The sequence below is a fragment of the Eutrigla gurnardus genome, assembly GCF_963514095.1.
Source record: "Eutrigla gurnardus genome assembly, chromosome: 1".
Classification (NCBI taxonomy): Eukaryota; Metazoa; Chordata; class Actinopteri; order Perciformes; family Triglidae; genus Eutrigla; species Eutrigla gurnardus.
The window spans coordinates 19,254,722-19,268,676 of NC_139915.1; the positions used below are offsets into that span (position 1 = coordinate 19,254,722).

General features: G+C 41.0%; 1 protein-coding gene across 4 annotated transcripts in view; it reads right to left on the reverse strand.

The window, feature by feature from the left end:
- Positions 1-1,474: 1,474 nt before the first annotated feature.
- The window catches only part of arnt2 (aryl-hydrocarbon receptor nuclear translocator 2), a 108,548-nt gene continuing 96,067 nt past the window's right edge, over positions 1,475-13,955 (reverse strand). For all 4 annotated transcript variants that reach the window (XM_084006993.1, XM_084006992.1, XM_084006995.1 and 1 more), the window contains 3 exons: positions 6,563-6,713; positions 1,707-1,852; positions 1,475-1,627 (listed from right to left, as the gene is read on the reverse strand). In XM_084006993.1, the coding sequence (XP_083863119.1) occupies positions 1,529-1,627; positions 1,707-1,852; positions 6,563-6,713 (396 nt within the window). In that variant the 3' untranslated portion in view covers positions 1,475-1,528. The remainder of the gene's footprint in view (positions 1,628-1,706; positions 1,853-6,562; positions 6,714-13,955) is intronic.

Here is a 13,955-nt window from a genome sequence, read left to right on the forward strand (position 1 = left end):
CAGCCGGTGAGGAGTCTCCTGTCCATGTCCCTGGTCCAGACTGCGTGATCCCGTCCTGGTTCTACCCCAACGGCCGAGTCGGCTCAGATCACAACGATGGTTGTATACTGTGTAGTGTGTCACGATATGAAAATTTCACGTCATGATCATCATGGTCAAAATAATCCTGATTCACCATATTATCCCCATAATCATCAATATATGCTAAAAACTCTTATAATGGCACTAAACCATACTGGAATTGTATTTGGTTAAGGAACACACATTTCCATTGCCTCACGATAAGACGCTTAGTCTTGTGGAAAATAATCACATAAAAAGATGAGCATGAATCACAAGGTCTCTCTGCATAAGGATACATGAATAAAACATTTATTTGTGTTTACTGTATTTTCTAAATCAGATTTCTTTTTCAATGTGAACTGGACGGCTTTTTCAAGTCCCGACAGGAAGTCTAGCCTGTTTGATTTTTTTTTCGTTCTGTCACGGTCGTCGCTCAAACAACGACACAGAGAAATTATATAGTTAAACGTTGTCTCTCTGTTTAGGACTCTAGAATCACCTGATCTGACATCGTGACCATCGTACTGACACTGATATCAAGGAGTCTGAAACAGACATTACTGGGTGAGAGCTTATTGTTTTGTTGTTGAGAGCAGAATCACTGAATTACTGCTTTTATTCTATCCTGATATAGTCTGATATTACAGATGTGGACGCAGGCATCATGTCACGCATGTGCAGTTGACTCTTGGGATGGGAAGACACAAGATTGTACTGCTGATTGGGATAAAAAAAAGTAGATCGTGTTGAATTTTCATTATATGGATAATCGTGAATATTGTAACAAGGTGACTTGAAAAAGCGGTGTAGTTCACTCACATGATAGAAAAGTGAAAACTAGACCTTGATTTTAAAAAATGCAGCCTGCATCAAGTGACAAAAAAATATTTGTATTTATTTATCATTTATCTATGCCTGGAGATATAACAATATTTGTTTCATAATTAAATTCAAGGCATGTTCCAGTATGTTTAGTTCCATGTTTAAGACTGTTAGGCATAGTTCAGTGATTATCAAGATAATAATGTGAATTATTTAGGTCAGGAAATTCATGGCATGAAATGTTCATATCATCCCATGCCTAGTTGGCACAGCGATATATTTTGGGGGATGCTTGTTGAAATGAAGCGCTGAAAAATATGATGTTGTTGACATTTTTAGTGGAAATCTGCTTTGTCAAATCTTAAAAAGACAGAAAGTGTCAAATCTGACAAATGATGAGTTAACTGTCCTCCTCTGGTCACACTGACTGCACCGTTTGTTCAAAGAGGTTGGTTGAAGCGTCCTCCATCTGTCAGCACGGTTCCTCTTTGCACACATGAGGTATGTGAATGTTCACTTACCAAACATTAGTATGAATGACAAGTGCAACCAGACATTCACCGTGCTGCACATCAGCTGTGTGATGGTGATCCAGCAATATAGAAAAATGAGACAACATGGGGGGGGGGGGGGGGGGGGGTGTTTACTCAGAGAAGGGAGGGAACATGCCGAGGTCAGCGAAGTCCTCGATGTTGTAGTTTGCTGTTCCCTGGGTGGGATCTCCGGCCATGGGTAACATGTCCTGCACAGAAACAGGGATATGTGAACATATCTGTATACGATGGCCAGCAGAAGTGTGTCTCAGTGTGTGTGTGTGTTACCTGGAAGACTTCTGTCTGACTGGGGTTGGGGTGTGTGTGCTGTTCCCCAGCCTGCTGGGAGTGATGCTGGTTCTGCCACTGGGACCAGACCTCACTGGGACGACCCTGGAACTGGGCTCCACTCTGACTGCTCTCCCCCGACACATCTTGAAACACACAGAGAAATCCATATCTACTTGAGCAGTGAATGAAGTCCCTGTGTGTGTGGTTTTCAAGGCTTCTCTCGTGTATGTCCGTACATGTGAGTCCCTGTTTGTGTGCCCCACTGCTGCTAGCCGCTGGCTCAGCTGTTATCATGTTTCAAGCCACATGGAGGCAACAGATAGTCTTCCATATAGAGAACCTTTGCATTCAGAGTGAATCGCTTAGAAAGCCAACGGCAGTGTTTAGTGGAGGCTTGAAGTATGATCTGTTGTGGGCACGTTGTGGGCAAGTGAATGGGGGTTTATGTGCTTATTTCTTCAATATTTACAACTGCATCATTTTCAGAAAAGAACATTAGGGGTCTACTCAAATAATAACTGGGTCATTGGAGGTTTCAACACTGGGAATATTAGAAATAAAGGCCGGTCTAATAGAAGCCTGTTCCATGTAACGGAGCCCTTGCTCTCTCTCCGTTTACTAGTATTTGAAAATGCATAGTAGTTGAAATTTACATAAAATTTCATTGCTTGTATATAATAGCAGAACTATGTGCTTTATGACTTTCTTCTTATGGCTCCCTCTCGCTCAAACACCAACACATTGTTCAAGCTACACACATCACACACACACACACACACACTCTGTTTTGAGAGTTTACTGAGTACATTAAAACAAAGCAGATTGATAAGCTGTCGGCTTCCCCCTGCAGAGAAACCATTTGTGATGTTTCATAAGAATAAACAAAATGTTCGTCTCATCCTCACACCGATAGAAACAAGAAGCTGATGGAGAGGAAATGGAGCATATGTAATTAGCCAGACAGAGTAGGCGGTGTATACATGAAGTAATGAGCATACAAGATAAGGAAACAGCATACGTGAATATTGATGAACACCATGTAACAACAGAGCAAAGCAATGGAATATAGGTCATCCTTCAAATGGGCTGACAGCATAGAGAGAAGGACACAGAACCAGCCAGAGAGGAGGAACAAACGAGAGGAAATAAAGAATAAATAAACGAGGCAGCAGAGAGACAGATCATCCATTTGGCTAATGTGTGTGTCCATTAAAAGGCTATGAAGTAGCCGTTGCATGCTGGCCTTCAATCCTGCAGCAACGTGCACAACAATCAGCAGGAATCCTGAGCAGCTGGCTGATGAGCCCTCACTGGCACTAAAACATTCAGAGAATAAAATGTCTCCACTAGGGATACAAATCCCATTTTCAACCATAACTGCAGATATTATTTTAATTATTGAAAATGTGGTCAATTATTTCCTTGTTTTAACTTGTTTGTTTTGTCTGACCGACCAATTTTGGCATTAAAATGGTTACCAATTAACTGACAAATAAATGTATCCACCAATAGCTTCAGCTGGCCACACCTGTCCTACAGATTGCCATGAAAATTGGCAGAGAAACTGAAATTAGTGTGAGTAATTTTAATCTTTGCCTGACATGTGCATGTCTACTTTGTGAGAGTGGAATCATTTTCAGTCCAAAAGTAAATGTTGGCTCTTCGAGCTGTGAATCACCAGAGGCTTCATCAATGATACGATATTATTACAATACTTTAGTCGGGATAAGATCTTATTGTGATTGTAAACACTTCTCGATATGCTGACTATTAAAATAACATATAATGTCTAGGAAGGAGAAGGAGAGAGCAGCTGATCAGAACCTCCTTGTTAGGGGTTCAAGATGTAGACAACTCATCATAGAAAATCTAACACAACTTCGTTTGTACCAATCTATCATTGAAAAAACGTTTTTCTATGTATTGTGCAGAAGCACAATAAAAGGCAACCTTTCTGGTGTTTATGAGCTGTTAACACAGTGCAGGTGGGAAAGCTTTGGAGCCATACCGACTCTGACTCTGTCTGCTTTGCTTCTTCATCCATTTCATTACATCTGTACTGGGACTAAAATAAGCCCGTAAAGCTTGAAACCACGGAAATGGCTTTTCTATTGGAACTGAATACTGAATCTGAACCACCTGGTCTCAGTGAATGTCTTCTTTCTATTTAATGATAAAGGATCTAAATGATCAGGTGTTTATACAGGGGTCGTATTTACTTGTGGCGACACTTTGTGACATAAAATGACCAGCCGATACAAGAAACCACCTCAGCTCTGTTACTTATCTCCCTTACAACTAAGAGCATTTATGGTGCCTTCACATGGACAACAGAATATAGTTCACAGATTAAAAATGTGACATCCACTGACATTCTTAAGATGGCGAAGCATCCAATCTAGGGATTTTAGTTTTAAAAGGCTATACCTTTTGATAGCTTGACACCCATTAACTGGGATCTAACAAAAAAACCCTCAAACAAACAAAAAATATAGAATACAAGAGCCACTTTCCTTTTACTCCAGCACTCCACTGACTCAGTGAACTTTGCCACCGCATTTCTAAGCGTTACATCAATGCAGTTGTAATGTCATGTAATGTTTTTTTTATTTAATCCCTAACCCAGAGCTGCTTCTGTAACGTCTCAGGATGTTGCTATCATGTGACCAAACATAAATAACAACAAACAAATAAATGATCTGATAACCAAAATAATCCGGGATCATACATAAATGAATGGAGTAATCATCAGGTAGTGATCAGGGGTTGTGTTAGAATTTCTTGTTGTCAGTCATTTTGACGGACAGGGTTGTAAAAAATCCTTTATAATCTATTATGAACTGTCATTTTATTGTTTTTAATGCAGGTTAGGGGGTTACTGTGTGATCCTCCATTAATGTGCGATGCAGCAAGTGGGAGAGCTCAGTGAAAATGTTGTTTTGAAAAGGTTTAACACAACAACAAATAGGGACTGAAGAAGAATCTTTCATTAGATTCAAATATGCTGTGAATTGTGGAAATGATTACTTCTATCTTTTTCAATGTATTTTTGAGTTTTGGACTGAGACAGCGGTGGCTGTACTGAATGTGTTTGTGTTTTTAAACAATGAATAAAGCCTAACAAAGTTCTTCTTCTTATTGTACTCAGACAGACGACTTCTCATATTGGATTTAATTTTGTTCTGAATGTTGAATCTTCACTCTGTAGCCACAATGAGACTAAATGGTGGGATTTACCGACCCTGATACACTTGCAGCACCGGGAGGAAGTCCTGCAGCGTTTGCTCCTTCTGCAGCCGTCTAGCAGATAGACCGTCCCGCAGTGATCACAATGACGGACAGTAATTCGATTTTCATTAAAGAAGGTAGCAAGTGATCTCTGGTAGCTGTACTGATGATTAGGGTTTAAGTACTAGACAAAATACGAAATTACAAAATAATAAGAAATAGGTCACACAGATGTGGACTGTTAATCTCATTTGGTTCTTGTTGTTGTAATTACCTATACTGCCTGCAATGTCATCATCATATTTGCTTCATGCAAATGCTTCTGCAGCATTATTATACTCTCTCTTCCTACAGCTGCCATCCACCCTGCAGCATCATCTTGTGTGTTTTATCAACGCATTCTCACTCCCAGCTCATTGTCAGACAGCTTGGTCTGTGCTCCTCACCTTCAAACTATGACGATCTTCTGGATAATTTCCTATTGTTCATGATATTTCCTATTTTGTGGTAAAATGTGTCCTTTAATATGGCGACATTATTTTTCAGTCTCAAAGCCCTACCTATGAGGATCTAAAACATGTTGTTCATGACATTGGAAACACCACATTGTAGCTCCACCTGCTGCTGTGTGACTGCTGAACTACTCCTGCTTTTTGGTCTATGGCGACATGGTTGGGATGGATCCATCTCGACGTGGCTGTGCCTGCTGCCATGGACTACTACTATTGATACTATTGCCTCCGTTAATGCCACCACTACTGTTAATGCTACTACTATACTACTACCAAGACCAAATGCAGTTAGAACCCAAAGGCCTGGGCTGCACGAGATTTCTGCCTAAAAGCCCATGAAAGTCACAGTCTGCAACATTTTTGTGATCATATTCACTGAAGCTGAGACTATGCTCCGATAGAACAACATAAATCATCCGGTTTTAGAAAAGAAAACGCGCCTCTACGTGCACCTAGAGCTTGTTGTTTGTTTTGCAAAAATCCACCGCGCTCTTATCATCCTGTCCACTCAGCGCAGTCCACAGTTCGTGCACACGCCACAGATCCCCCCCCCTCATGCATGTTACAATATCACAGGCACACGCCTCAAGCTAGGCATGCGCTAAATGACGTTAGCAGTTGCTATCTATGAGTACGTTAGCCAGCCTACCTCTGTGTAGCGTGTACTCCATGCCGTTTATCGATGACAGAAGACATGGACGTGTTCACAGGAATCTGGTGCACGCGCACTGACGAGCACTTGATGGGAGGGAGCGGAGGAGCTCGGTGGTAGAGGCGTGAGTGTTGTAAACATTCGAAATTTGACTAAGTCAACTCGATCTGCCAGACTTGCCGACTGCGACTTTAAGGCAGTTTTTTCTCGCCACTGTCGCTGTAATTCTTGCCCCTGGGTGATGTTGGGACTTTGAAATTGTGTTGACTCTGGAAATCATGAGCATATTCTAGTCCTACTCAATGTGTTAAGTGTCCTTAGATAACTTCTGTTGGGATATGACACTATAAATAACACTGAAGTGAATTGAATTATGTTTGCAGACATGCAGAGATTTACACAACAAATACATATGGAATGTTACAATAAAGCAGTGGGTAGAAATGAAGAGGAGGGCTCACCAAACGCTGTGCTGCGGTTTGTCAGTCCTGAGTAGGCGTTGCCGCTGGGGGAGGAGGTTGCTGGGGAAGACAGGGGACTGTAGGATGCCGGGTCGGTCTGGTAGCTGTGGCCAGAACCAATGCCAAACGGACTGGACTGGGCTTTACTGGACTGGAGAGCACAGACACCGGTTAGATATACAGCATCTGTACTGATACACCAGTGAAAAACAGAGAGAAAACAGTATACTGTGGCCTTTATACAAATAAAAAGCTTTCAATGCAATAATCAATGCAGCTTGCATTTCAACACATTATGGAACTACTGTATGTATCAGCTCTCATACTAAAACATGGCTACTTTTATGTAATTGATAATACAAAATAAACAGACAAATCTTCTCTATGTGTCGTTAAAGAAAACGCTGCTCTCAGTCAAAGATAAGAATAAGACTCCTGTTATGGGTAATAAGCAGCATATCCCAATGCTATGCTACATTATGCCGCTTGCATGCGGTGTACTGGGCTAAACCGGTATAATTCATGCATTTGCCCTGGTTTGACACGTTCTGGAAAATTAAAAAAACATCAGCCACCTGTGCCAACGGCATCTTGTCACTAAATCCAACGTGTCTTTCATTAGTAATAAGTAGCAATAATGACAAGTATTTCAAATAATATTGTGTTTATTTATAAATGGATAGGCGAGTGGCCAGTGGTATTTATTTATTTATTTGTTTATTTCGGGCATGTACATTTCGTCATCATCACACATCTTGCTCACACAGTAAACATGAATACACATGGCCGAAAGGGAAAGCGGGAGAAGCCGAGGCTTATCAAGTCCCGCCCCCATTACCCACAGGGGGGAAAAGAAAGAAAAGAAGGAATATATATATATATATATATATATATATATATAATAATAATAATAATAATAATAATAATAATAATAATAAAAAAATAAAAATAAAAAAAAAGTTGAAAAGTAAAAAAAAAGAACAAAGAATAAAATAATTTAAAAAAAAATTAAAAAAAATAATAATAAAAAAATAAATAATAATAATAATAAATATAATAAAATAAAAAATAAAAGAGTCAACATCATAGTCTTTTCATGTCAATTGCATTTTAACATTTTCTTACACTCGTGACATTTGACATACTATGTTGCAGCAGTAGGTGGTACAGAGAGCTGAAGTCCATGGCATACAGATTACGTGAGTGTCTGCACACGTGTCCATATTTGTTCATCACGAGTGAACAGCAGTCTCCACATTGTTGATACTCCCTACCACGTACAACTGACATCATACCATACAAGTTTTTCAGGTCCAGCTTATTGTTTGGGTACAGAATGTTCATTTGTTATGCTCCCATCCCGTCACAGCACCCTGCCTGCTGATTTGTGCTCCAGACCCTTATCAACTCACATGCAATAATCTGTACCGGTCAAGTGTTGAATATACATACTTTTTCTTAAAGCCCCACAGTGTTGGTGTTTTTTTGACTTCGTCTTCTAACACATTCCATTGTCTAACACCTGTGACCGATAAGGAAAAGGATTTTAACGTAGTTCGTACCTTCCTTTGCCTGAAAATCAAGTCCCCTCTAAGATTGTGTCTCTCTCTGTGTGTGAAGAATTTTTGCAGGTTCTGGGGGAGAGTTCTGTTTGATGCTTTGTACATCATTTGGGCTGTGCGATAGTTTATTAAGTCATATAGTTTGAGTATTTTCGATTCGATAAATAAGTGATTGGTGTGTGCCCTGTAGTTGGCGTAGTGTAAGATTCTCAAGGCTCTTTTTTGGAGAATTAACAAGGGCTGTGTGGAGCCTCTGTATGTGTGTCCCCACACCTCTGCACAGTATTGCAGGTGCGGAGAGACTAGTGCGCAGTATAACAGATGAAGTGCTTTTTGATTTAGTATTTTTTGTACTTTCCAAAGTATGAACACTCTCCTGGCCAACTTCCTTTTTAATTGTGCTATGTGTGGCTTCCAACTTAACATGTCATCGATAATCACTCCCAGAACCTTATTCTCACGGACCCTCTCAATATTAACTCTGTTTACTTGAATGTTAGGACTGTTGTTACAGCCTCTTTTACCATATAGCATGTATTTCGTTTTTCCAAGATTCAATGATAATTTGTTTATGTTAAACCACACTTGAAGTTTGGCCATTTCCTGATTTACTGTTTCCACAAGTTGGTTCAAGTCACTCCCCGAGCAGAAAATATTTGTGTCATCCGCGAATACTATTAATTTCAGAGTATCTGACACTTTACATATATCATTTATGTATAATATAAACAGCTTTGGGCCCAGAACTGACCCTTGTGGGACCCCACAGACTATGTCCAGGCTAGTCGATGTGTTATCACCTATTTTAACATATTGGGATCTCTTGTGTAGATAGCTCTTGATCCACTGCAGTGCTACACCTCTAAGGCCATATCTCTCCAGTTTAGCTATTAAAATATCATGATTAACAGTGTCAAATGCTTTTTTCAGGTCTATGAAATTTTTGGTCAATAGCGTCGGTAATGATTTCCACAGACTCTGCTAAAGCTTGAGCAGTCGAATGGTTCCTTCTAAAGCCGTATTGGCTGTCATATAACAATTTATGTTTGTTGATGAAATTGTCGAGCCTATTGTTGAATAGCTTCTCTAGGATTTTTGACAGTTGTGGCAGTATTGAGATTGGTCTGTAGTTGGTAAACTCGTGTGTGTCACCATTCTTAAACAGTGGCACAACCTTGGCAACTTTCATTTTGGTAGGAAACGTCCCAGTTTGAAATGACAGATTGTAAATGTAGGTCAGGGGTGAAATGATTCCATCTAATACTTTCTTAATTAGCCTCATGTCCAGGTCGTCGTAAAGTCCCACATAGCAGTGACATTTGGCCCAGATTTGGCATGAAACTGGCACAGGTGGCATTCAGTCGGCACTGGCATAAAGCATATGAACTGAACATTGCCCAGGTGTGGTAAAGGTGGCACTGTCTTGACTCTGGCAGACAAGATATGGGCCAGTTGTTGAGTGTAGTATTCGGCCCATATATCAAATTTGAGTTTTAGATATTTTTGAGTGAGTTGTTGTTCCAGATTTGATAAAAAAGACAGAAGCCCCTCTCCTCTGATTGGCTGTGGGACAAAAGCCCCTCTTGTCTGATTGGCTGTGGGATCAGTCGCTCCCAGATCAACACCCGCCTTTTGACTGAATGCACAGATCGTTTTGCACCACATATCTCAGTGGAGGGCACCATTTGAGATTTGTAGTTGAAGGAAACAGAATCTGTGACTCGTGGGGAAGATTTGAACATTTATTGCACAAGTTCACGTTCAGATTTGCACAAATTTTGTCCACAACTTCACATTGTTTGAAACAGGTACACAAATATGTTTTGCACCATATATACAACAACAATAGAAGCAAAAATGTGAGTTTGTCAGTTTTTTAAACTGTGACTTGTAAAGTAGGATTTGTGCACCTGTAATTAAGGAGTTGTGAATGTGTAAGTGTTGTATTGTATTTGTGGAGAGAAAAAACGTACACAACTCATAGTCTGTGACCTCAAATTTACTGATCCACATACACAATCACTGTCACAACTACAAATTACACTGTTACAGGTGCTCAAAACTTTTGCACCAATAATACCTTCTGTCACATCGCCCCAGCTAAGTGTTCTCTCTTATTTTGTTAGTTTCTGTCTTCTGTATTTTATTTTGGTACTCACCGTGTTGTCTCTGCCCTAGGTCCGTCACTTCCCGTTCCTGTGTCCTTCCCTCCTGTGTGATTACCTGCCCTGCCCTGATGTGTTTCACCTGTGTCTCGTTGTCCCTCCTCCCCTGTGTGCTTAAATAGCTTGTTTCCCTCAGCATCGGTGCCATTCGTTTAGCCTTGTCTATCGTTCCACCGTTATTCCTCGTGTCCTTGTGTATGTTCCTGGTTACTGGATTTTTGCCTGAATTCTCTGACTCTGCCTTACCCCTTGGATTTGTTTGCTCTTCTGGACTGCTTACCCGTGTACCGAACCTCTTTTGGAATAAACTTTTGTCTGTGCTATGTGGCTAGCGATTAGCGTTAGCCTCAAATGTGGCTCAGGAAAGGATGGACTGCACTGTTCTGCTGTTAAACTTGCATATTCATTTTGAATAAGTGATAGCAGACGTGTTGTTGTGGGCGCTAGCAGGGGTCGTTTTTTTTCTGGCTAGTAAAGTTACCAACATTACGGCTAGTACAGCCACTAGCTTCTGCTAGCTTGACCGTTGGCTTTTTTTTCTGCTGGCCTGGCAATGACAAATTGCTTCAACTCCAACATCATTGGATTTAGTCGAAGACTCTGCAGCATCAAATCTTACTGTGCAGCAATGGTCGAAATATGGGACAGGCTGGTTGGACGTGGTTTTAACCTGCTGTACAGATGCCGTCTTTGCATGCCTTTTTTACTGTGCATATAAGTTTAGTGATTATGCAGTCTTTGAAAGGTCAGGCCACATAAACTTATTGAATGGGTGGACTGTGTGATTTTAGCTGCATGATCACAGATTCAATGATTTATTTAAATGTGAAACCTTTCACAAGGTTGCTGTAGTGTGTCGCATTGCCTCTGTTTCAATGAAGTATTTGTATAAATCATTTTCAAGCAAATTGTGTTTACACAGTACTATGTAGGTCTGCGCAGCCATGTACAGTGGACAAAAGCAAACTAGCCACCCTAAAGTAGAGAAGATGTCTGTGTAGGTGTAGAAATAACAACTGAATGATGTTTTGACAGCTAAGAAAAAACGTGTCATGTTATTCATAATTTATTCTCAATTCAAACTAAAAATTGTCTTCATGAACCCATCTGCCATCCGCTACTCCCATTAAGATGGCTTGCTCTGCCTGCCTTCCCTCCCACCAGAAGCTGCCTCCTTTGTCAGCTCTTGTTAACCATTTCCATGTTTTGCATATTCTGTGCTATATAACCCTGTTAAAGGGGTTTTCTCTGGAGATTTTCCTCAGTTGATGTGAGGGTCTAAGGGCAGAGGATGATGTTATGATGCTATGTAAAGCCCTTTGAGACAAACTGTATGTAAAAAATGCCTTGCCTTACATTGGATAATTCAGTGGTTTGGACTATTCTATGTCTGTTTCAGGTTCAAGCGAAGGTTGATAGGGATATATGCAGTTAAGAAATGTTATTATTGGTAAGTTGGCCTTGATACCTGTAGTGTCAAACCTGTTTAATTAAGAGTCTGATAGGATTTTCCTAAAATAAAAAATGATTGACTTTAAACCGGCCCAAGCCTACTCTGAGAACAAACCAGAGACTGTCCGAGGTACAAACAACAAAGTCACTGCCGTATTTATGCCGAGACGACATTATGGTCAGTGTTTACGAGCAGCCATGATGTTGGCCTAGCCTACTTTTTACCAATTGTTGTTACTCTTTCTCCGTATATTATAATTAAATCACAATGTCGTGTTTTGATTGATTGAGTGAATACAGCTCTATGAGATTCACCGATCCCCTCCGGATAAAGTTATAAACTCAGACAGGATGCCGTTTAGTTTCCTGGTGTTTCTAGGATTTCCACAAAACTTACAAAGCAGTAATAGTGTTTATTTCGGCCAAGAATGATGACACATTATCGGTGTAAATGCAGCGGGTGCCGGTCGGATCTCTCAGCGCCACAATGCCGCAACGCCACAGACTGTCCGGGCTCTGCATTTCAGAGTTCCACCTTTGTCAATTAACACTTAGAAAATGTAAATGGTTGGTGTAGATAACAAACACAGATGTATTTAAAATAAATTGAAGACTTTTATGAGAACACCTCCATGTTCTGTTGGTGTTTTCAACAGCTGAGAGTCACCAGTTAACACGGTAACCGGTTAAACCTGAACACCAGTGGTGGCGTCTATAAACATGTTGACTACCACTGGACTGTTTGTAAAAGTCAACTAAGTCAAAGCTCTGATGTCCTGGTGTCTGATGTTCTGTACATGACCACAGAGAACAGAGTCCATCATCTAACGCCTTGCTGGTGTGATGTTCCACAACAAATACACAAATATATCTGGACACCAAATATTCATGTAATAGATTTCATAGGTAGGTTGATTTACCATCTTTGGTGGTTAATGTTCTTACATATCTGAAGCTGTTACACTCTGTCGTACTTCTGTTGTTAAACTGCATGACACAATAATGTACGTCATTATCGTTTCAAAACTGTGAAAGGGTTAATAGCGTGACTAACTTGCTGTGGGAACCTCAGCATATGTTGCCAGACAGAGTTTGAGTAAATGTTTCCAGGCTGATTTAGTGCTTTTAGCAGAGCAGAAAAACACTGGCTGGTATTCCAAATAATGAATGTTGACAAGTTGGCAAGTTATCGTTGGACCTACAGACTGATGTTTCTTTACTTTACACCTGTAAATCAAACGTTGAGCTTTTGCAAGGACATCAGACTAAATTAGATATTGTGGTTCAAAACCAACTTGATGATTTGTGGCAGAATCTTCTTTCATTTTTCAGAGACATCTCATTGTTTTTGGAACAGGCAGTTCCATTATTGGGCAACTGCACTGAAGACGCACAAGCTTAACGTAGGTGTTCCAAGACGCATGGAGACCCTGCATCATGATGTCTCCACGTCTACTTCACCCCTCCTACCCCTCTCCCTCCCTCCTCCCTTACTGCCGATGACTTTGCAACTTACTTTACCAAGAAAGTAAATGACATCAGCTCCTCATTCACGCCTATTCCCTCCCAGAAGACATCTCCCCAACTCTCAACTCGGATGGTCTTACCAGCTTTAGCCCCCTCACCTCTGAAGACGTTCACGCACTTGTTACATCTAACCGTGCCACCACCTGCTCCCTTGACCCGATTCCCTCCTCTCTTCTCCAGGACATCTCACACGACATCTTGCCATTCCTCACCACCCTGATCAACTCCTCCCTCACCTCAGGTGTCATTCCAGCGGATTTTAAGACCGCTATCGTGAAGCCTCTCCTGAAAAAACCCACCCTTGACGCTACTGACATCCAAAGCTACAGACCTGTATCTCTTCTTTCATTCCTCTCTAAAACCTTGGAACGTGCTGCCTACAACCAACTGTCATCCTATCTCTTGCGGAAGAACCTCCTAGACCCTAACCAATCAGGATTCAGGACTGCCCACTCCACTGAGACGGCCCTCCTCACGGTGACCGAGTCCCTGCGAGACGCCAAAACATCATCCAACTCCTCCGTTCTCATTCTCCTTGACCAATCTGCTGCATTCGACACAGTCAACCACCAAATTCTCCTCTCCACTCTGGCTGAACTTGGCATAACCGACTCTGCTCTCACCTGGTTTACATCATACCTGACAAACCGCACCTTTCAGGTCACATGGAATGGCTCTATGTCCAAA